General features: G+C 55.2%; 2 protein-coding genes across 2 annotated transcripts in view; one reads left to right on the forward strand and one right to left on the reverse strand.

Annotated features, from left to right (window-relative positions):
- LOC125629342 (uncharacterized) overlaps nucleotides 1-14,227 on the forward strand; it is a 35,281-nt gene extending 21,054 nt beyond the window's left edge. Inside the window, exon 4 of the mRNA XM_075121625.1 lies at nucleotides 12,820-14,227. Within this exon, the coding sequence (XP_074977726.1) occupies nucleotides 12,820-13,424 (605 nt within the window). The 3' untranslated portion in view covers nucleotides 13,425-14,227. The remainder of the gene's footprint in view (nucleotides 1-12,819) is intronic.
- A 1,994-nt stretch (nucleotides 14,228-16,221) lies between these two features.
- Nucleotides 16,222-21,860, reverse strand: PFDN5 (prefoldin subunit 5). Its single transcript, XM_048834751.2, has 6 exons — nucleotides 21,695-21,860; nucleotides 19,629-19,731; nucleotides 18,999-19,030; nucleotides 17,721-17,795; nucleotides 16,697-16,802; nucleotides 16,222-16,563 (listed from the first exon to the last, which is right to left on the reverse strand). Exons 1-6 carry the CDS (start codon nucleotides 21,764-21,766, stop codon nucleotides 16,484-16,486), a joined length of 468 nt encoding a protein of 155 aa, XP_048690708.1. The 5' UTR covers nucleotides 21,767-21,860; the 3' UTR covers nucleotides 16,222-16,483.
- Between the last annotated feature and the right edge of the window lie 1,330 nt (nucleotides 21,861-23,190).

The raw sequence follows: 23,190 nt of genomic DNA on the forward strand, positions 1-23,190 counted from the left end.
ATCATCTAGTCCAACCCCCTGCTCAAAGCAGGACCAATTCCAAATTTTTGCCCCAGACCCCTAAATGGCCCCCTCAAGGATTGAACTCACAACCCTGGGTTTAGTAGGCCAATGCTCAAACCACTGAGCATAATGGTTTAAAGTCATGATTTTTCAGGCCTGAACCATGATTTTTGAACCCGGGGATTTGGCCAGTGCGGATTTCACAAAACAAAGGTTTATCCTGTGCTTAAAGTGACCTGAAAAAAGGGTGGGGAGGTCTAGCAGGACCAACGAGAATCTGACTGGTCAGACAGTGCTTAAAGCGTGCCCCTCAATTACCTGGTTTGGGGTCTGTGACCCCCTGGCAAACCCTCCCCTACCCGCACACATACCTTAACCACTGTGTTTAACGCTCCTGTGAAGCAGAACCCTCTACTTCAAGCTTGAAAGGAAGGATGGTGTAGTGGTTAGAGCAGTAGCTTAGGCCTGGGAAGACCTGCAATCAATTCTCCACTCTGCCATAGACTTCCTGTGTGGCCTTGAGCGAGTCCCTTAGCCTCTCCATGGCTCCATTTCCCCATCTGTAAAACAGCAACAATAGCCATGCATTCCAGAAGGGGTGGGAAGATCATTGCCGATTGTGCCCAGGTACTACGCTGATGGGGGCTAGACCAGTACCTGAGTTAGCAACTGATCTCACAAGCCCTTACGCATGTGCTTAACTTTGTGAAAATGAGTCGCTCTATTAAACTTGACCACAGTTAGGCAGCTGGTTTGCTGAGCGGTGCTGTCTCCTTGCATTCCGTCATCTGGTGTCTCTCGTCTTATATGTAGATGGGCAGAGACCATCTTTTTGTTCTGTGTTTGTACAGCGCCTTGCACAGTGGCATCCCGGTCCACAACTGGGCCTTCTATGCACTACCATAATACACCTAATAAATAATGTACAGTGCCCAGCATAATGTGGCCCTGGTTCCTGACCAAGACTCCTAAGTGCTGCCATAATACACCTAATACAAGTGCAGTAGGGTCCTGGCCTGTGACTGGGGCTCCTCCACACTATGGTATTACAAATAATAAAAAAGAACAAATCAATAAAAACAAGTTCTTTGCAGGTCGAGGGCCTTACCTATCCTACTGCTACCACCTGCCCCATAATATATTTCCAGGGTAAAGTGTTTAAAGCATTATTTTATTTGCACATGGAAGTTCTTCGGTCAGATTTAGAGCCACTGTTTAAAAAAGCCGCAGTGTTTTGGGTGGTGTCGGTTTTTTTCTGGTGGTTTTTCTCCACTCCTCCACCCCTGCCCCACCTTCGCTAAATCTTCCCCAAGACATTCACCCTTGGGCCAAGGCCTGCCCTGGCAAATGTCAGCCCAAGGTGTGTGCAAATTCTGAGCAACCGCAATAGGGAGTTTCAGCGGCAACAGGCAGGAGTTTTAACGCTGGGGGTTGCTTCGTGATCCAGCCCCGATGCGAGCTGCCCTGGAGCCGCTGCCGCGCTGAGATTTCATGCGCCACCTTAGGGGAGCCCCATATCCGATTGATCCCACAGTAAATAGTTAATGCCCCCCACCAGTGCCTTCAGGGCTCTAACCCTGGAGCGGGTAGGTCTGCCAGCTCCCAGCGATCACAGCCGGGGGGATTGGATAACGGAGGGACCTTCCTGTTCCCAGCCACTCATTTAATCCTGCTCTCGGAGCCTGGCAGCTCCTGGATCCCCATCGGAGACGCCCCGAATCAGTTGCTTTCCCCAGCTGGAGCGGTGAGTTGGGAAGGTGCAAGGAGCGGCAGCTCCCGGGGAGGGGCAGAAACCAACAACGGAGGTGAGGAAGGGCTGGGATTAGAGGGCCAGAGCCTGGCGCGTTGCTGGGGATGGAGAGAGGGGAAGATCCGGTCAGCGGGGGCGGCCTGCGGCTGCGGCGGCTGGAGAGCTACCCGCTGAGCGCGTGGGAATCCAGGCCCGCTGGGGTTGAGAGCAGTGGGTGGCTGGGGTCACCTGGGACCAGCCAGGCCCAGCCGCACCTTCCTGCGGATGATTCATCGCCGCGTTGTTCTCCGTGGTGCCTTCCAAACCGTGCAATCAGTTACTGCAGGCGGAAGAAATTATGTGGCCTTATAAAACTCGGAGTGATTATTAAACGCGTTGCGGTAACGCCCAGCGGGCCCAACTGAGAGCAGGGCTGGGTGGGCGCTGCCTGGGCAGCCCCTGCCCCAAAGAGCCCCCCTCCTAAACAGACCAAGGGTGGAGGGGAAATCGAGGCACGGGAGGGGAGGGTAGCTTGCCCAAGGTCAAGCAGGAGGTCAGTGGCAGGGAGGGGAATAGAGCCTGTATCTCCAGTGCCTTGGATGCTGATTGCGTGTGGGTGCAAAACTCTGGCTGAGTGCTGCTTGAAAGGGACCTGTAAAGGGCTTAAATATATGGGCTTCTTTATTGGTAGCCTGAGGAACAGCAGGATTGCATTCTCAGCTCCGCCATTGGCCTGCTGCATGGCCTTGGGCAACTCACTTCATTGCTCTGTGCCTCAGTTTCCCCACCTGTCCATGGGGAATCTCTCTTTTGTAGAGTGCTTTGAAATTTGCTGATGTAACGTGCAAAGTATTCTTATGGTAAGGTATGGGGTAACCAGAGTGCTGTGTTCCTCTGAAAATCTGGCCCTTAGAGTTGGTGCCGATCTATCTTGAAAATGAGTTTGACGTTCAGAAGGAACCATTCACAGGTGTGGTGTTGAGCTGGCTGAGTGTGTTTTGTTTTGTTTTTTCTCATCAAAACTTTTTTTTAAAAAACAAACTTTTTAGGACTGATGTGTAAATTTATACTGCCAAAGAGTGAATTTTGGTCAGACATTTCTGGTTCTTCATTGTGAAAGAGGAGAGAAAGGAAGGAAAACAAAAAACCAGGAATTGGCTATTTTTTGGTCAAAATATTTGGATTTTGAAAACTAAATTCCCTTTCCTACAACCAGATTCCCCCCGCCCCCCCCCCAAAAAAAGTATTCCTTTTTTTTTAACTAAAAAGATTGTTGGAAAGTTTGGAGAATAAAACCAGAAGTATTAGAAATTTCCTGCCAACCTTTTCCTACCTCATCTAGTTCTGAGTCTGCTTGAGCCTAATTTTAAAGCCTGACCTGAACCGAGAACGTTCGGTTATTTTTAGAACTGAACTGACCCAAACCCGATACTTCCCCCAAAACTTATGTCAGCACTGCTGCCGCCCCATCCCTGGGGCTAGGCCAGTGGGAGCGTCCCGTTCCTTGTGCCCGCCATCTGTCTGCAGCCAGCTCTGGGGGGTAGTCAGCATGCTCCCTCTGCAGTGCCCTCAGAGCTCAGGGAGGTGCTGTTGGCCATCAGGAGTAGGGTACGCTCCCACTGCCGTGTTAACCCCACCAGCAGAATGAGGTTGACCTGACCTGATCGGAGAAGACATGACCTGACCCCAAGAGGGTAGGGGTTTTTTTAGAGACATCCTGAACCTGACACTGTCCCCATCGGGTTTGGGTCAGGCTGCAGTCAGGCTCTGCGTTTGACTCCATCCTGAGACCGTGAGAGCTGCAGGTAACAGCATGGCATCACTGAACCCTTCCCCGTCATTTCTGTATCAAGCCCACAAATCCTGGATCTTCTCATGTTGTGTGCCTCAGAAAACCACTGCGGTTATGACCCAAGTGAAAATTTCTGCCCCAAAGTGCTAATGCTTCCAAAAATAAATAACTAAGGAGTACTTTCTTTTTTCCTAGTGAGAAAAGTACCTTATCGTCCCTTCTCATCCTCTTCACAAATGCCTGAACTGGCTTTGCTAAACTGTTCCTAAAAAAATTAATTGGACCTGGATGATTTCAGCTTAAAGGTTGGAGCAACTGGAAAATGGTGATTATCATGCAAACACATAAGCCTGGTCTACACAGCTTTTGTACCAATACAATTATGTCTGTCTATTTAAGGTACTTATCTGGTTCCCATTACTCTAGTGTCTGAGCAATATAATTATACCAATAGCATCCCAAGTGTGAATGCAGTTACAGGGGTATGGAATGGCTGACATATGAGAAGAGATTAATAAGACTTTGCACTCACATACAATCAGGATCCCAGGCAATGGAGATACAGCCTCTATTCCCCTCGCTGCCACTGACCGAGATTAATAAGATGGGGGCTTTTCAGCTGGGAAAAGAGATGACTAAGGGGGGATATGATAGAGGGCTATAAAATCATGATTGGTGTGGAGAAAGTAAATAAGGAAGTGTTATTTACTCATAACACGAGAACTAGGGATCACCAAATGAAATTAATAGGCAGCAGGCTTAAAACAAACAAAAGGAAGTGTTTTTTCACACAATGCACAGTCAACCTGTGGAACTCCCTGCCAGAGGATTTTGTGAAGGCCAAGACTATAACCAGGTTCAAAAAAGAACTAGATAAGTTCATGGAGGATAGGTCCATCAATGGCTATTAGCCAGGATGGGCAGGGATGGTGTCCCTAGCCTCTGTTTGCTAAAAGCTGGGAATGGGTGACAGCGGATGGATCACTTGATTACCTGTTCTGTTCATTCCCTCTGGGGCACCTGGCACTGGCCACTGTCAGAAGACAGAATACTGGGCTAGTGGGCCATTGGTCTGACCCAGTATGGCCGTTCTTATACAGGTATGACGTATTCCCCATCCCACTTGGGAATAGCTGTACTTGTATAACTGCATCCACCTTAGGTAGGCTGTACCTCTTTAATTATACCGGCATAAAGTGGTACATTTTGTGTGTGGACGAGTCAGATTTTCAGATGACCTCAGCACCAGAGTGAGGAGCCAGTTTTACAAAAGAGCTCAGTGCACACGGTGCTTAACTCTTCTGAAAATCTGATCCTTGTTTAGGAGCATAAAATGAATCTGACCATTTTGAAAATCTGGCCCTTGTAGCTAAAGTCTGGTCTACGCTTAAAAGTTATATTGGCAGAGCTGCGAAAGAACCACAGCCCTGACCCACAGCCCTAAACCACAAAACCCCAAGCGTAGACGCAGCTCTGTCAGCAGAAGAGGACTTCTGTCAGCTACTGTCGTTCGGGGAGGTGGTGTTTCTACACCAGCAGAAAAACTCCTTCTGTCGGGCCCAGTCTACACCTCCAAGTTAGGTCGATCTGGCTAAGTCTCTCAGGGATGTGGGAAACATTCACGCCGCTGAGAGATGTAGTAGAGCCGACCTAAGCCCTGGTGTAAATACTGCTAGGTGGATTGAAGAATTCTTCCCTAGACCTAGCTACTGCCTGTCGAGGAGGTGGATTAACTACAATGATAGGCGAAACCTCTTCCATAGCCGCAGCAAGTGTCTACACTACAGCAGCACAGCTGCAGCCACGTCGGTGTAGTGCTGGTAGTGTAGACACAACCTCAAGTGTAGGCTCCATAGTGTAGCCAGAGCCTAACACCGCCTATGTGCAACCGGATTTTATGGTGGGAGGGGGCTGAGAAGCACTCCCACTGAGAAAGTTTGCAACCCAACACCCCAGTTGCTTTCCCTGTCCAAATTGTCTCTGTAGTGATTTAAGGTAAGGGTGTTGGACACCTGACCCCTGGGCCAGGCCAGGTTAGCCTGGTGTATTTATGCTCATGTGGGTGAGACATGTTCAGAATCTAAACTTTTGTGTTAACCACAAACCTTAAGTTTCTAGCTCTCATGAGTGTGAAGATAAATTTCTGATCTTGAACCACGTGTAACCCAATGTACTGATGTCTGCAGACGACCTGAAACGTTGGCTCTGAAGAGTGTGAACCTCCCATCCTCCATTTGTAACATTTGGGTGTTAACACTGGTGCCTAATGATGACTCATTTAAAATGTCAATGTTAACCCTTCATTGTCGAGTATTAGCCCAGATGGGATGTGAAAGGGGGGTGGGGTTAAACCCAGTGGGAGGACTGAGATTTGCTGCAGGGAAGAAAGGAGTGAGACAAGGAAAGGAGAGAAAGAAAAAGAGGAAGGACGATGGAGAAGGAAGAGAAGCAAAAGGTAGGAGTAGCAGCAGATTCCCCCACTGAGGAGTCCTGCATGTGTTAGTAAAACACTGAGCACTTTATAGTGACCGCTGAGTTGGGCCATATCACTGTCTTTGTGCAAACGTCCCATGGGTGTCACTTGGAGGTAGATGTGGAGCTTCTGTTCTCCCTGTCTCATGGCACAAAAACAGGGGGACACTTAATAACACGAAAGATGGTTGAATTCAGAACTGAGCAGAAGAAATACTTTTCCTCACATGCCACGTCATTAGCCTGCAGAACTCATTGCCACAAGAAATTAGCAAGATGCCAAAAGGACTGGAACATTTCTGTGACTAAGAAGAGCTGACTGTTGAAATTGTGGAAAGGATATTAAACCCAGAGCTTGATTAGAGGCCAGGAGGAGACCTAAAATTGAGGGGCAGATTATCCCACAAACACCTTCCTCTGGGGCATCTGGCACTGGCCAGTGTCTGAGATTAGGACAGTGGGCTAGAGGGTCTGATTCAGCCTGGCAATTCCTAGGTAGCTCTGCTGGGGTTGAGAGGTGTGTGTGTGTGGGGGGGGGGGGTGACCAACTAGCAACAGGGCAGGGCAACTAGCAACAGTGAAAAAACAGGGCAGGGGGTGGGGGGGCAACAGGCGCCTATATAAGAAAATGTCCCAAAAAACAGGACTGTCCTTTTAAAATGAGACATCTGGTCACCCTATTGTGTGTGTGTGTGTGTGTGTGTGTGTGTGTGTGTGTCCGTCCATCCAGGCCCATAAATTAGGGATGAAGATTTGTCAAAGGTGTCAAGAGGACTTGGAGTGATGGGTGGGAGCTGGGGAACCTGGGAGTTGGGGGGGCGGTGGTGTTGTCGACAGGAGGTTGCTGGGAGTTGGGGGGCAGGAGAGGCGGTGGGTGGGAGTTGGGGGCCGGACAGGGAAGTTGGGGGAGTTTGGTGAGAGTTGGGGGGGGTGTGGGGGGGGGGGGGGGCGAAGTCAGTGTGAGATGGGGGGGCGGGAAGCTGGGTCTTTAATGCCCTTTTGTGTCTTGAAAAAATCCCCTACTAAAATATGGCTTCAGCCTCCTGGACCCTCCCCCCCAGAGCCTGACCCCTTTCTTCCCCCCCCGACCACAGAACGGAGCCTGACCCCCCCCCCCCCCGTCATAGAGCCTGATCTTCCCCCCGGCCGCGGAGCGGAGCCTGACCCCCCCCCGCCCCATAGAGCCTGACCTCCCCCGGCCGCGGAGCCTGATCCCCCCCCACCCCCCCCGTAGAGCCTGACCTCCCCCGGCCGCGGAGCGGAGCCTGACCCCCCCCGCCCCATAGAGCCTGACCCCCCCCGGCCGCGGAGCGGAGCCTGACCCCTCCCCCCACCATAGAGCCTGACCCCCCCCGGCCGCGGAGCGGAGCCTGACCCCTCCCCCCACCATAGAGCCGCGGCTCCGCCCGTTCCTAGAGCTCTCCAGGAAATGCGGGGGGCGGGGAGCGGGTGGCCGCGCAGGGACCTTCCTGTTCCCAGCAGCCCCCGCACCTGGCTGCGCCCGAGCCCGGGCCGAGCGGTGAGCGGTGAGCGGCGGGGGGGGCTGGGCCGGGAACGGGGGCACCGGCGCGGCTGGGGGGCCCCGATCCGGGCAGCCAGCGGGGAGCGATCCGAGCAGGGGGAGGGCAATGGGGGGGGTCCTGATCCTGGCACCTCGGGGTGGGGGCGGGGGCGAGATCCGGGCAGCTGGGGGGTTATGGGGGGGGGTAGGTCCTGATCCTGGCACCTGGGGTCGGGGCTCGATTTGCAGGCAGCTGGGGGGGGGGTGATGGGGGGGTCCTGATCCTGGCGGCTCGGGTGGGGGGCGAGATCCGGGCAGCTGGGGGGTGATTGGGGGGGGGGTCCTGATCCTGGCGGCTCGGGTGGAGGAGCGAGATCCAGGCAGCTGGGGGGCGATGGGTGTGTGTGTGTGTGTGTGTGTGTGTCCTGATCTGGGCAGCTGGGTGCCGGGGGGGGGGGGGGGAGAGATCCATGGCTGCCTGGCCCCTGAGCCCAGATAGGACTCGGGGCCCCTGCCCCCTGAGTTTGAGAGCAGTGGGTGGCTAATGTCTGCTGGGACCTGCCAGCTCTCTCCCTCCCTGCCGGGGGATGATTCACCGCCACTTTGTTCTCCTTTACCAACTTTGCCATCAGTTACCGGAGGGGGAAGAAATTGTTCCGTTGGGTGCACACAACTGCAGGCAGTTGCGACACTCCGGGTGAGCCTTTGGGTTGACAGGCTTCAGGGGAGCAGCCGGGTCAGTCTGTATCCGCAACAAGAACAGGAGGACTTGTAGCACCTTAGAGACGAACACACTTATTAGAGCATAAGCTTTTGTGAGCTACAGCTCGCTTCATCGGATGCAGTCTCTAAAAACCAGGCTCCTTTCCTCCCTCAAACCCAGCTGATCTGTCCCAAGTGACATTGCTCTTTACCAGGATTGTCCCCTCCATCTCCCAGCTGGTAAAGCTGCCAGGAACAGGTATTTCAGCCTTAAGGCATCTCCTTACAATAGGAAGGAACAGGAGGGAGATGTGATCTCAGTTGGGGAGGGGGGTCTCTGGGCACTCCAGCAGTGCAAACCAGGACAACAGCAAACTAAGGCATTAGTTCTGTTTAAAACAAAAATTGTGACTTTGTAAGAATTTTTTTTTTTACTTTTTTAATAATTTTTTTTTGAAAGCTCTGAAAACAGGCCCCATTTCCTGAAGGACTGATCCACCCCCACAAACCACTTCCCTTGTAAGAACTTAATATTGGTATCGCAGTAGAACCTCAGAGCTGTAGTCACAGATCAGGACCATGTTGCACTAGGTGCTGTACAAACAGGGATGGTCCCTGCCCTAGAGACTGTTTTGGATTATTTTGTCCCCCCTCCCTCTCCCCGGATTTTCTTTTTTTCAGGTTGAATCTTCAGTTTAAAAGAGAACTTGTGTTGGCACAAGAACAAGTGGGGAGAAACTGGCCAGAAATAATTTCTGGCTGGAGATCCGAAGAAGGTTTCTAACCGTCAGAGGAGGGAGGTTCTGGAATTGCCCCTCCATGACTCCTAGCGGGAGGCTAACACCTTAACGAGCTTAAAGCTGGAGCTTGATACATTTATGAACAGGATTGTATGACTGGTCTGCCTGCGGTAACAAGGGACTGGCCTCTGTGACTCAGGAGGTCCCTGCCAGTCCTGTGTTCCAAAGAGAAGTGACTAGATCTTACCTTACTAAAAAAGCCTCATGTCATAATATTATCCTGCCCCCCTGGAACAGAGCCGCGGGGGCCTCAAGCTGGACTCCCAAAGACCGAGGCCCTCAAAATCAATAGCTGCTTTGTGGAAGATGTTGACTTCAGTTCTTAGGAGCAGGGAGTGAAAACTCTGGGCTGGATTCTCCCCCCTCCCCAGTTTTCTGCGGCTGTCTCTCTAGAGCAGGGGTCGGCAACCTTTCAGGAGCGGCAGGCCGAGTCTTCATTTATTCACTCTAATTTAAGGTGTCGCGTGCCAGTCATACACTTGAACATTTCTCAATGGTCTCTTTCTGTAAGTCTATAATATGTAACTAAACTATTGTTGTATGTAAAGTAAATGAGGTTTTTAAGAAGCTTCATTTAAAGTTAAATTAAAATGCAGAGCCCCCCAGACCGGTGGCCAGGACCCGGGCAGTGTGAGTGCTGCTGAAAACCAGCTCGCGTGCTATAGATTGGCTACCCCTGGTCTAGAGACTTCAGTGCAGTCCCTCCTGACTCACCCTCGTGTAGATGACTAGGAGAGGAAGGGGGACTAGCGCACTAGCCTGGATCTCCAGAGACCTGGGTTCAGTTCCTTGCTCTGCCACAGACTTCCTGCCTGACCCCTCGGACCAGTCACTTAGCTGCTCCATGCCTCAGTTTCCCCATCTGTAAAATGGGGCCAAGGACTGTGTGACCTCATTTGCCAAGCCCACTGAGCTATTTAAGAGCTAAGTATTCTATCTCCCTGTGCCCCAGTTGCAATGAGACTCATGCCCCCCACAACCCCAGAGCGGTGTGAGAAGGATATAAGCTGCTGTACTGCTGATGACCAGGTAATGATAAGGGTTCTTACTTGCTTTGCTTTCTCCATTAGGTCTTCAAGTGCATCCAGCCACAGCAACACAGTGCAGAGAGAGGGAGGCAAGGTGGGAAAATAGCCTTTGAATTGCCACGGCGCCGCCTGCATTGGAAACCCTGACCCACGCCTCTCGGAGTGCAGGTAACGGTGCAGAGATGTCCCACTGTCCCTTTACAGCACATGCCTGTTAGAGGAACCCTGGCATGGGAGTGTCAGGTTGGGCTAAAACGAACAGGAGTTGGGGTGACTGAATTCCCCAGGCAGCTCTGGGGAGCAATCGCAGCCTTGGCACCTAGATTACCGGGGCCGTGGCGCTCTATACCTGTGGCTGGCAATGCCTGTTGCTCAGAACAGGGATGGTGCAACACTGGGAACTAGACACATGGGGCTGGGTTTTCAGGGGCTCAACACCCGAAAGCGAGGTTGGGTTTTCCAAGAGTGTTCCTGAGCTCTGAAAATAATGGTGCCGAAACGGGAGCTGAGCTAGCCCACGGCGGGGTTAGCTAGTCTGTGTCTCACTAGCCCATGTAATACGCTTTGCCCGGGCTCCTTACTGACGGGTCAGATGTTTCCTCGCCTTCCCGCTGAAGCAGTTCTGTGAAGCGTTAACTTGAGATCTCAGGAGAAGCTCCTGGAAGAGCTAGATTTGCACTGGGATGCAATCAAAGCCCTTCAAAGGAAGGAGGGATGGCCTAGTGGTCAGGGCAGCAGCCTGGAGATCTGGGTTCAGTTCCCTGCTCTGCCACTGACCTTGGGCGAAGTCACTTAGGGCCAGATTTTTCTAGGAAATTCAGGCACCTGACAGCTAAGAAGTGCTTCAGCTGGTCGGCACTCGCCTCATTCACACAATCTGATGCCTCTAACTCACCCGTTGGGTTCAGGGCAGGACTTGCTAGCTGAGTTTCTCTGGCCTGTGCTCTGCAGGAGATCAGGCTGTGAGATCACAGTGGTCCCTCCTGGGCTTACTGCTGAGCTCCATCTCATGTCCGATTCAATGGCTGCACGCGTGGGGAACGGGCTCTGTAGGGTGTGAGCAGTGGTGACGCTGCTGTGGGGCAGAGAGTTAATGGCCTGTGTTCTGTTCTCTCTCCCGTTAGCAAGATTCCTGACTCCTCACGTCTCCTTTCCCACCCCCAATGGAGCAAGAAGAGCCATGCGTGGTGGAGCTCCATGACTCTGACGACCCCGATATCGTTCGACGAGTCTACATAGGTGAGGATGGACGCGAAGCCAGCCCAGGAGCCACCGATTTGATGAAGTGTGGGTGGAGGGAGCTGAGACCCAGGGGATGGAGGGGACTCTTTGTTCCATCTGTCCTAGCCTAGCGCTCCTTGCGCAGTGTATGATACCTGTCTGGCCCCATTCACATTGTATCTAAGCACCTCTCAGTTGTCAATGGAGTTATCCTCATGCATCTCTCTGAGGCAGGGCTGGGTGTCCTCATTATCCAGAGGGGGAACTGAGGCTAAGAGATTAGCTCAGGGTCACACAGGAAGTCTGTGGCAGAGCAAGGACTCGAACCCCCTGGGTCTGCCAAGTCCTAGGCTAGTGGCCTGACCACTGGGCCATCCTTCCCACATGGATGCAGGTGTCACTCATGGCTCCCTGCCAATTCCATGAGACTCCTGAGAGGCCCCTCCCCTCGGCACAACTTGCTGTTTTACTTGCCAAGTGGCTTTGATTTGAAGGGAAGGGGGTGCCTGGGGGTTACTGAGTGCAGGGTCCTCGGCAGGCTGGTGCCTTGAGGAGCCACCTTCAGGGTGAACTCCCTGTGCCCCTTGGGTGGCTTTAATTCCTCCATTAAGTTGCTAGCATCAAAAGGGTGACCTAGTTCCATCCCTCCCCCCCGGTCCCTGGGATCTCTCCTCCGCCTGTCCTCCCTGCATGGGGCAAAGCTTGGTGTTGCTTTGTGGAGACCCCTCTCTCTGACGAGTGTCCCATCCCACCAGCTTTGAGTTGGGGGTTCTGCTAAGGAGGGGGTCCCTGTGTGCTCCAGTTTTGCAGGGTTTGCTAGGAAGGGGTTGTTTTCAGGGTGCAAGGCAGCTGGGCTTCTCTCCCCCCTCCCCACCCCATGCCCATTCTCTTCCATATGGTGTCCTGGGACAGGGTGGGTGGGGAAAAGGGGAGGTTCCCATGTCTCATGGGTCCTGGGCTGTAAATACACCGTCCCCCTCCCCCCCGCACTTCCAGCCAAAGGCTTCCCCATCCAGTTCTCATGGGTTCTGTGGGTCACTCTTGTCACCCCAGCCAAGCTGAGGGGAAGCTTGGGGCCTCTGCTGGGAGGGGTGGGGTTTGAAATGAGAACTGGCCTCTGCCGTCTCTCCCACCTTGAGGACTATGGGGGAGACTTTCGAAGCTGCCTGGAGAATCCAAATACCTGGTTGCTGTGAATTTTAATGGCAACAGGACCTCCGATCCCTTGGGCGGCCCTGCAGTGCTCAGCCCTGGCTTCCAGACAGAGCCCCAGGGCTGTGCGTTTGTGCCGACCCCGGCTCCCCTTTGCTTTCCAGCTGACGACGGCATCGTGAGCGAGAGCGAGGAGGAGCTTCAGCATGAGATCATCCAAACCGTCATCCCCCACAGCCCGCTGGCCAAGAAGCCCAAGAAGAAGGCTCCCCAAAGAGCTGACGGGGGCAGCGCCAAAGCCCGGGGGCCGGAGAGCCCGGCAGGGCCGCCCCCTGCCTATGGCGGCGAGTTGGTGGAGTTGGCTGGCGGGCAGGAGGAAGAGGGGGGGATGGTGGTGCGACACCGTGGTGCCACCGGCCGGCAACGGCCCTTCATCTGTAACGAGTGCGGCAAGAGCTTCAGCCACTGGTCGAAGCTGCTGCGGCACCAGCGGACTCACACCGGCGAGCGGCCCAGCACCTGCAGCGAGTGCGGCAAAAGCTTCAGCCAGAACTCGCACCTGGTGCAGCACCGGCGTACCCACACCGGCGAGAAGCCCTACCGCTGCGGTGACTGCGGCAAGAGCTTCAGCTGGAGCTCCAACCTCATCCAGCACCAGCGCATCCACACCGGCGAGAAGCCCTACCAGTGCGGGGAGTGCGGCAAGAGCTTCACCCAGAGCAAGAACCTCATCAAGCACCAGCGCACCCACTCGGGCGCCCGTCCCCACCGCTGCACCGAGTGTGGCCGCGGCTTCACCCAGAGCACCAACCTCCTCAAGCACCAGCGGCTCCACGCCGCCCGCCAGAGCCAGCCCTGCCCCGAGTGCGGCCAGGCCTTCCGCGAGAGCGCGGAGCTGGAGCGCCACCGGGCTGAAGCCCACGGGCACGAGCCCTTCATCTGCGTGGAGTGCGGGGAGAGTTTTGCCAAGAGCGCCACGCTCAACCGGCACAAGAGGGTCCACAAGCCCCTTTTCGTCCGCTGAACGACGGGCGTGGAGAGGGGCCGTGCCCGTCACGTGACCGTGCACGGCATCAAGATGCGCTCAGTGTGGTTCGGCACGTGGCTGGCTACAGCGTTGATGCCTGCGAAGCATGGCCATGCCCGTCACGTGACCAGCCACAGCGTCGCCAAACGTGGGTGTCCACGGTATTGACGTGTGCTGAGCAGGGCCCTCTACCATATCAACACGTTGAGCATGCCTGTGCCATCCATGATGTTGCTGAGCATGCCTGTGGCCTGTCATTTGACCTTCCATGATCTCAGCGAGCACTTAGAGTTGGCGAGTCACATGGCTGTCTACGGCGTCACGTGGCCATCCACTAGATCGGGGCGGGTCGCGTGTGGCCGTCCATGGTATCAACATTGTGGTCAAAGCCTTGGAAAGCAGACCTCAAAAAACTCACAAGGGACAGAGCTTACAGATGTACATAAGGTGGGGGGCAGGGACCAGGGTTGGGGGGGGAGGGGATGTTTAAGGTAGAAGCCATAATACTCAAGGCACCACACATCCTAGGGAAGCCAGCGTCTTGGGACGGGGAGGGCGTCCTCTCCTGGGGGGTGACATTAAAAGATGGATTGTGGAGGAGGAGGTGCAGTGTAGAATAAAATTCTGCTGTTTTGAGGGTGTAGATTCTGTATGGGTCAGGCTCGTTGGGAAGGAAATGGTACCTTGGTTCCGTATTTGGGGTCCTGCTCTGAGTGGGGGGCCCCAGGTATTGTGCTAATACCGATAATGAGGGTGGGGGAAATCGCTTGAATTAATTAAAGGTTCTTTATCCCTTCTAAGATCCTTAGTGTCTCTCATCTACCCTCCCTCCCAGCTGGCAGCTTTCTGCCTGGTGGACATGCCCCAGTGGGCTAGCAGGGGACAGGACTTGCCCGTCTGAGGGTGTGGTCCCATTGGAGACTGAAAGAAGGAAGCGGCAATGGAAGTGAAAGAGCGAAGCAGAACAGAAGCTCAGAACCAAACCCCCAGTCTGTCTGTGTTCCCTCTGGCCTGGGAAAGCCTCCTCAGTGACCTAGTGCCAGGCGGGATCCCTCAGGGGACTCCCAGGGGCTGCTCCAGGGCACCATGCAGCAGTAAGGCCTGGCTCAGTGCAGTCAGTTGTATTGGCTGGTGTAAACAGGGGCTGCTCGCAGTGTGTATAGGTGATAGGAAAAGCTGTTTCCCTTTGGGGGTGGGGGCTTTGCCTTGCCCCCTGCAGTGCTGCAGGACCACCCTTTGCCTGAGGTTTTCACAAGTGATTAGTGTCCAACTTACAATCACCCCCCTCCTCAAAGCACCTGGTAAAACGCAGGCCCCAGGATCTTGATCCCAAACTGCAAGTCACTTCTCTCCAACTCCTAGACTTCTTGGGCATGATTGGCAGAGGAGGACAGGGCATTTTTTCCCTCTTGGTGACTTGGCATGAGCTGGATCTTGCTGTATGGGGTTAAGACCTCAGGGCCTGATTTTCAGGAGGCCAGTAGCCCCTAACTTCTGCAGGAGTTTCAGACAGGCTGCTTCTGCCAAAGGGAATAGAAACCCATGGCAGCTTCGTGAAAGTAAAATCTTCTGCAGCTCAGCTACAAGGGCTTGTTTATTTTGGGAACGAAACTCAGCAGGAACCATCAGTTGGTGTCTCTGTCCCGCTGTGTAGATGCTAAATAGAGGTGCTGGCTATACAATTGGCCCCTCTAGCTCTGTTCACTGCCTTTCTCCATTCCTTGCAGCAGGTGGCTTTGAGCTAGAGCGAGGTGCATTATTTTAAGTTGTGAAGGTGGTCCGTGTGAATTCCCTTGAACTGAGGGAGAGAGGAGCTGTGCACAAATGGAAGCTGAGAGTGTTAGTTACCTAAGGGATTTAGACACCCCACCAAGGGAATCCAGGTGCCTGAATCCTCTGGGGAGCTTTAAAAATCTTAACTCTAAGGCCTGCATCTAGGGGCAACAGAAGTGAACCAATCTCCCTTCCTGCCTCTCTCAGCAGCCAGGGACAAAGAGGGAGGGAACTCTCCTGCCTCTGAGCAGCTGTAGGGGAAGAGCCAGTGGCATAAGATGCTGACCAGATGCCTGCTTCCAGTTTAGGCTTACTCTCTATGGCAACCCTCTGCTCAAGATCTACATGCAGCTTGAAGCCTGGCCAGTATTACCCCTCCCCCAACCACATCACATGCAGCCCATCAAAAACCCATCACATCATGGCCTGGCCCCCGCTGCCTCTCAGAATGGTAAACAGGGGCAGTGGGCAACGGCCGCTGCTCCTCAGAGCCCTTCTTCCTCATCCTAGCAGGAAACTGGGTTCCTGCTTGTAGCGCTGAGTGGCTGGAGAGTGGGAGCCCTGGGTGGGACCAGAAGGAACATGTATCTGACAAGAAACACACCCACAGCTTGAAATCCAGCCAGTGGGTAGGGGTGCTGGTATGTGCCAGTGACTTGCCTTGTGTCTGGGGTGCTCACCAGATGCCATAAGGGAATCTCCACACCAGCTGGCTGCTGTCCTATTGCATCTCATATGGGAACCACCTTGTTTCCCTGCAGTGCTCCAGCACAGGCCTGCCCATTAGAGACTTGTTCTCCCTGAAGAAGCAACACCCCGCTGCATCCCCTGCGCCTCCTCCCCTTCTGCGGCCAGAGCCCATAGGAGCTCAGATGCTAGGATGATGGACAGAAGCTTCAGAGAGACAGATCCACCTCACACATCAGCTGGCAACAACTTCCACTGGATTTAAAGGGGCCACACAGACAACTGGAAGTCTTCATAGCCCCACCCCTCGTATCTCTCACCAGAGGCGGCCGAGTACTGTTCCGCAATGCTTTAATTTATCTCGCACATTGATATCACCTGCCACATACAAAAGGGGAAGAGCTTCCATCAGGTTTGCACTTAAGACACTGCACGCACATAACAGCCACCAGCACAAAGAGCAGATGCCTCCCGATGGCGCCATGATGATTTTGGCCCCAGCTGCTTCGTCGGTGGTTTTAAGACTCTGCTCGTAAGAGAACAAAATGCCACAGTCAAGGCGCAGCATGCGGGGCCCAAGGAACCGATGCCAAAGGCTATGCCTTGGTTGCTGCAGCCTGTGAAGCCCCCATGGCCGTTAGCTGCTGGATCTTCTGGCTCATCATTTCCATCACAGCTGCAAGGGAGAGAACACGCACACAGTGAAGGGAGTTGGCCAGGGGCCGTTCTAGCTGTTAAGAATAGGTGGGTGCCAGCAATGGGCAACGCCCCAGAGCCAGGCCTGCCTGAAAAAAACAACATGTCTATACCTTGTTTCATGGCATGTTTTTCCTGCAGTGCTGGCTGAATTTTCTCCATCTGTTTGGTCAGAAAGTCTATCTTCCTCTTGAAGAAATCTCGGGCATTGTCTGCTGTCTGCAAGAGGAAAGATGGCCTGATATGTCCACCCCAAGGAGAGGTGGGCACCTGGGAAGGGGTTCACCCCCTGCCTGAAGTGCAGTGACAATGAAGTGATGCACAGGACAGAGGGTAAACACTTGAATCACTCCAAGATTTGGCTGCTCAGGCAGTAACATGCTTAGCCTTTCTACAGCACCTTTCATCAGAGACCCTCAAAGCACTACGTCATGAAGCCTCACAGCATGCCTTAGTTGTAGGTGTACCTATATATCACTTCATCTGTTACTGAAATGCAGCCACCTCTGGGGTGGAACATGACAGCTGTCCAATAGGGCATCACAACACCACAAAACAAGATAGAAATTGATGGCGTCGTCTCTGACTGAAGCAGCAAGAGGTGACAGCACGTAACCATGCATCTTTGGCCACGGATAAACCCCTGACACTTAGGGAAAGGGTTGCACGAGTGTTAATGGTCAGCAGGTTGATTTTACATCTGCCATGACAGATGGCAGCACCCAGGGAAGAGTGCACCACCACTGCCTGCGGTACCTGCTTGGGTTTTGAAGGTTTCTCATTGAAGAACCCACCTGCTTAGCTTGCAAGACCCAACTGCAGCGTAGACAAGGAGGTCTGGCTAAGGGAATGCAACCCAATCCCCTAGCAGAGAATTCCAGTGCACTAACCTCACTGGCCATTTACCTAGCCTGCTGTCAGACACATCCCTCCAGTCCCAGGGCAGAGCTTGCAGGGTGTACAGCAAGAATTCTGTGCTCAAGGTGTGAGTGCATTTCATACAGAGAGACTGGGTGGGGAAGAGATGGCTCTGAGTCTAACACTTTTATGTGCAGGTAAAGCACATCCTGCCACTCCCTGGAACACACCAAGTCTAATAACGCTGTCATGGTGGGTTGGCTCACGAGTGCCTCCTACCTTTTCTACGTAGTAGCCTGTCCCCACGTCTACCAGCACGTGGCCAACGTCGGAGAGCTTCCCGGGGACGTACATCTGCCAGGGAGGTCAAGGGAAAACACAGAACCAGCAGGGAAACCATGAGAGCAACAAGGTTACGGTGATAGGTCCTGGGAAAAGCATCTTAGCTCCACACCTGCTCCTGAGCTGGTATAAAGCAACAGAACTCCTTTGAGCACGGGCAGATGTGAGTGCAATTTGCCCAGAGATTCAGTTTAATAAAACAGTGTTTTACTAGATTATATTGTGGTGGCAGGTTGAAGGCTTGACCAAACTCAGGGCCCCGCTGCACAAATAGAGAGAGAGTGTGTGTGTCTCTGTCCTGGAGAGCGCATAGTCCAAACAGACAAGACAGAGAAGGTGGGATGGGAAACAGGTGCAGAGAAAGGAAGTGACTCACCCACGGTCACACAGCAGGTCAGTGCTACAGCTGGGAATAGAACCCAGGTCGCAGGCCAGTGCCCTAACCACTGGACCATGTTGCTAGATATGAACGGTGCAGTCCCCATGGGAACGACTAGAACTGATTTCAACATTATCAAAAGATCAGCTCAGTCCCAAGGTCGCTTTGTGACGCTTGGGCAGAGGAGAAACCCAAGCCGGGATTAATGGGAGGAGGTTGCAGAGAGACACTGCAGTGTCCCAGTATCGCTGGAAAAATCAGCAGGCAGAGGAGGCAGCAGGAACTGAGCATGGATCTAGAAGCCCTGTTCGTTCCCAGAGCAGGCACAAACCAAGCAGCTGCAGGGCAAGCGCCCCCAGTGCATCTTGGCCAACAAGCCTCAGCCCTGCCACAGAGTTAGAGGGGAGCTCATGCTCTACCAGCCTCCTTGGTTCTTGGCCCCTCTGGCAAGGAGGGGGCTAATGGGCCAGCTGGGGTGTGGGTGTGGGTTTGGGATGGGGATGGCAGGCCATATGGAACAGCACAGATCATTTCATAGAGAGGTCACTGGAACAGCTGTCCAGCGGGAGCAGCTTCGGTCGCTGTCAATCCAGGCAGGATTTAGACTAGTGTCGTAAAGGGAAAAGGGTCCCTGTGACTGTTCCCAGCCTTCAGTCCCCTGACTGGAAATGTTCAACGCTAGCCTGCTAGCTGCCAGCTGCATCAAAGCCAGAGCAGGCTGCATGTTGGGGCCCAAAGGGTTAAGTTCCCCGCTGGGATGAGAATCAAAATGCCAGGGTAGCAAGGAGCCAGAGCACAATGTCGGCAGCATCTTTGAGGTGGTGGGTAAAGGATACAGAGCTGGTTAGCGGGACAAGCAGCTCCTTCCCTGGAGACAGAAACAAATGCCTGTTATTACCCAGACACTACCCCCTACTGCACAGTACGGGGGGGGGAAAGGGGGGGGGCCTTCAAAAAGCAGCGTGAGAGTGGGGGGACAGCCACGACTATGGGTGCTCATCAGTATTCAGAGGCTTTGCACTGTTTGGGGCAAGTTAATAGCAACGCCTGGCCCCTCCATAGCATCTTTCATCCAGATCTCACAGCTCTTTAATTAATTACACACATGCGCCCTGTAAGGCAACTGAGGCACCAATCAGGGCTGTGGCCTGCCCAAGGCCACGCAGAAAGTCAGCGGCACAGCCAGGATCAGGATCAAGGAGTCCTGGCTCCCAGGTGTTTGCTCTAACCACTAATGAAAACTCCCTCCCCTCGGGACCTGGTCCATGGGAAGAGGGAGGTCATTCCAGGGGGCCTAGAGCCAAGACACATGCACAAAGCTGGAGGACACGGGGCTCTACAGCAGCAGTGCGGGGAGCTTAACAATTGCATGCAAACGCCAAGGGGTACCCTCTGCGACTGCACCATCCCCAGATGGGCCTGGGGGAAACGGGGGTCCCAAGGGCGCAGGGCGGGTCTGCACTGACCTTCGTTGCTTTTGTTGAGCACATTCAGACAGTCCTTGGCTTCCACATACTTGGTCTGCACCACCTTGAGCTGGGCGATGGAGGAGGAGAGGAACTCCACTTCCTGGGGGGAAGAGCAAAGCCCAGCACCCGTGGGGGCAGAACCCAGCATCACTATCGGGGCAGGAGAACAGAGGGACGGGATGGGGCTCCCCAGGCTCGGGGTCTCGCTGGGGGGATGGGCCCCTACAATGGGGCTGGAGGAGGGTTTAGGAGAGGGTTTTCTGGGGGGGTGTCCTTCAGACGGGGCTGCAGGGGGTCTCGCTGACGGAAGATAGCGGGGGGGTTCGTTGGGGGGCGGGGCCTCTCATATGGGGCTGGAGGAGGGTTTAGGAGGGGACGGGACCCCTCAGACGGGGCTGGGAGGAGCAAGTTGCGGGGAGGAACTCTCTCTGGCGGGTGGAGCCCCTCAGACGGGGCTGGGGGCGGGTTGCGGGGGGGTCTCTCTCTGGGGGGGTGGGGCCCCTCAGACGGGGTTGGCAGGGGTGAGTTGCGGGGGGGTCTCTCTTTGTGGGGGCGGGGCCCCTCAGGTGGGGCTGGGAGTCTCTCTCTGGGGGGGCGGGGTCCCTCAGACGGGGCGGGGAGGTCTCTCTCTGGGGGAGGGTTGTGGGTGGTCTCTCTCTGGGGGGGCGGGGCCCCTCAGACGGGGCTAGGAGGGGCAGGGAGCAGGGGGGTCTCGCTGAGGGCGGGGCCCCTCAGACGGGGAGGGGCAGGGAGCGGGGGGGGGGGTCTCAACCCCTCAGACGGGGCTGGGAGGGGCAGGGAGCGGGGGGGGGGGTCTCTCGCTGGGGGCGGGGCCCCTCAGACGGGGCGGGGAGGGTCTTGCTGGGCGGGGCCCCTCAGACGGAGCTGCAGGCGGGTTGCGGTGGGGGTCTCTCTCTGGGGGAGCAGGGCCCCTCAGACGGGGTTGGGAGCAGGGGGTCTCTCTCTGGGGGGGCGGGGCCGCTCAGACGGGGCTGGGAGGGGCAGGGAGCGAGGGGGGGTCTCTCTGGGGAAACGGGGCCCCTCAGACGGGGCTGGGAGGGGTGGGGAGCGGGGGGTCTCTCTCTGGGGGGGCAGGGCCCCTCAGACGGGGCTGGGAGGGGTGGGGAGCGGGGGGTCTCTCTCTGGGGGGGCAGGGCCCCTCAGACGGGGCTGGGAGGGGTGGGGAGCGGGGGGTCTCTCTCTGGGGGGGCAGGGCCGCTCAGACGGGGCTGGGAGGGGCGGGGAGCGGGGGGGTCTCTCTCTGGGGGTGGGGCCCCTCAGACGGGGCTGGGAGGGGCAGGGAGCGGTGGGGGTCTCTCTCTGGGGGGTCGGGGCCCCTCAGACGGGGCTGGGAGGGGCGGGGAGCGGGGGGGTCTCTCTCTGGGGGGTCGGGGCCCCTCAGACGGGGCTGGAAGGGGCGGGGAACGGGGGGGTCTCTCTCTGGGGGGTCGGGGCCCCTCAGACGGGGCTGGGAGGGGTGGGGAGCGGGGGGTCTCTCTCTGGGGGGGCAGGGCCCCTCAGACGGGGCTGGGAGGGGTGGGGAGCGGGGGGTCTCTCTCTGGGGGGGCAGGGCCGCTCAGACGGGGCTGGGAGGGGCGGGGAGCGGGGGGGTCTCTCTCTGGGGGTGGGGCCCCTCAGACGGGGCTGGGAGGGGCAGGGAGCGGTGGGGGTCTCTCTCTGGGGGGTCGGGGCCCCTCAGACGGGGCTGGGAGGGGCGGGGAGCGGGGGGGTCTCTCTCTGGGGGGTCGGGGCCCCTCAGACGGGGCTGGAAGGGGCGGGGAACGGGGGGGTCTCTCTCTGGGGGGTCGGGGCCCCTCAGACGGGGCGGGGAGGGGCGGGGAACGGGGGGGTCTCTCTCTGGGGGGTCGGGGCCCCTCAGACGGGGCGGGGAGGGGCGGGGAACGGGGGGGTCTCTCTCTGGGGGTGGGGTCCCTCAGACGGGGCGGGGAGCGGGGGGGGTCTCTCTCTGGGGGGTCGGGGCCCCTCAGACGGGGCTGGGGGAGGGTTTAGAAGGGGGGGTCTTTCGGGGGGTGCGGGGGGTCCCTCCGGGGCTGGGCCCTGACCTGGTCCAGCTGGTTCTTCAGCACCTCGAGCTGCGGCAGCGTCAGCTCCGTGATGTTCACCTGCTGCGCCATCTTGGGGGAGAGTCAACGAGCGAGCCGGGGAGGCGCTCTGGGCCGGACACAGCGCCACTCTATGGTGCGCGACGCCTCCGCTGGACCCCCGTCTCTATGATTTCCTAAGGGCAGCCATTGCTCTGCAGGGCTAAGCCTCTACCCTACTTCCGGTCGCCATTGCTCTGAGGGGGCTACCTCTACTTCCGGTCGCCATTGCTCTGAGGGGATCAACCACAATTGGAGCCTGTGCCCTGGAGTTCAGAAGTGAGGCCTTGCTCAGTTTCAAGGTCTAGGTGGGCTACAAGGTTACAAAGAGCCAGCCCACCGCAGCAGAGATGTGTCTGTCTAGTTCTTATATACCACAAACCTCCATATGGCATTCACGGGGAATGGTCCTAACAGCACTAAACTCCTCGACCAGACAAACTCAAACTGCAGGGGGTGGGGGATGCGGAGTGTTTTCGGGAGGCAGAGGGGATGGAGAAGTTTAAGGGGCAAAAAAACTTACTGCACACATTTCACCCACAGCCCTGAATAACTACCAAACCCGATTCCTCCAGAGATATCGGCTCCTCCGATGGCACCGGGCAGTTTGATGGAGTTCTGTTGAGCTTGCATAGCATTATATAAAGTCGTTGCCTTCTGTGCAATCATCCCTTTGCTACGACACAGTGTGCACATTTAATTGTAAGCAGCAACCATAATCAGTTTTGTGCTTTTGCTCTTATTACACTGGATCGTTGGCTCTGCTTGAATCAATGCCTTACTATTTTTAATATCTAGTGAGAGTTGCATGCTGATATTTGTTAAATTGGTATACGTACTTGTGTGGTAAGAGGCGGGGGTGTGTGTGTAAAATTCTATAGACACAAAAAAGGGGGCACGGTCAAATAAGTTTGAGAAAGACTATCCTAGACCGATGCTGGAATCCACACTGCTCCCCCTGCCTCCCCCCATACCCATCAACACACAGAAATACTTAATAAAGATTTAATAATGGGTTCATATGTCTACCAGAGAAAGAAGAACATGATCCACTGGCTGGAAGCTGAAGCCAGACAAATTCAGATTGGAAATATGGTGTCAATTTTTAACAGAGTAAGTAACCATAGGAGCAACTTATCAAGAGTCGTGATGGATTCTCCCTCATGGGCAGGTTTCAGATCAAGACTGGATGCTTTTCTTCAAGATCTGCTCTAGGAATTATTGTGGGGAAGTTCCATGGCACAGCCGAGTCAGTCAGTCAGGGCTATTGGAATACTCTAAGTTTACCCAGGGCATAGGAAGTCCAAGGAGACAGAAGGAAACTTGAGAACAACCTAGCACAGAGCACAGCATGTTCTCTGAGAGAGGGCATCACCTTACCAGTGTAATAAACCCACAATAAAATAAATGGAGTACTTGTGGCACCTTAGAGACTAACAAATTTATTTGAGCATGCT

Source organism: Caretta caretta, chromosome 20, assembly GCF_965140235.1.
Source record: "Caretta caretta isolate rCarCar2 chromosome 20, rCarCar1.hap1, whole genome shotgun sequence".
Lineage (NCBI taxonomy): Eukaryota > Metazoa > Chordata > Testudines > Cheloniidae > Caretta > Caretta caretta.

Bases quoted from the DNA above. Each gene is read 5' to 3' on its own strand.
- PFDN5 (XM_048834751.2), bottom strand. From the start codon at position 21,766: ATGGCGCAGCAGGTGAACATCACGGAGCTGACGCTGCCGCAGCTCGAG. The intron at 19,732-21,694 runs GTCAGGGCCCAG...TCTTCCCCCCAG, and splicing joins TGAAGAACCAGCTGGACCAG to GAAGTGGAGTTCCTCTCCTC. The intron at 19,031-19,628 runs GTCAGTGCAGAC...TTCTGTCTCCAG, and splicing joins GCTCAACAAAAGCAACGAAG to GGAAGGAGCTGCTTGTCCCG.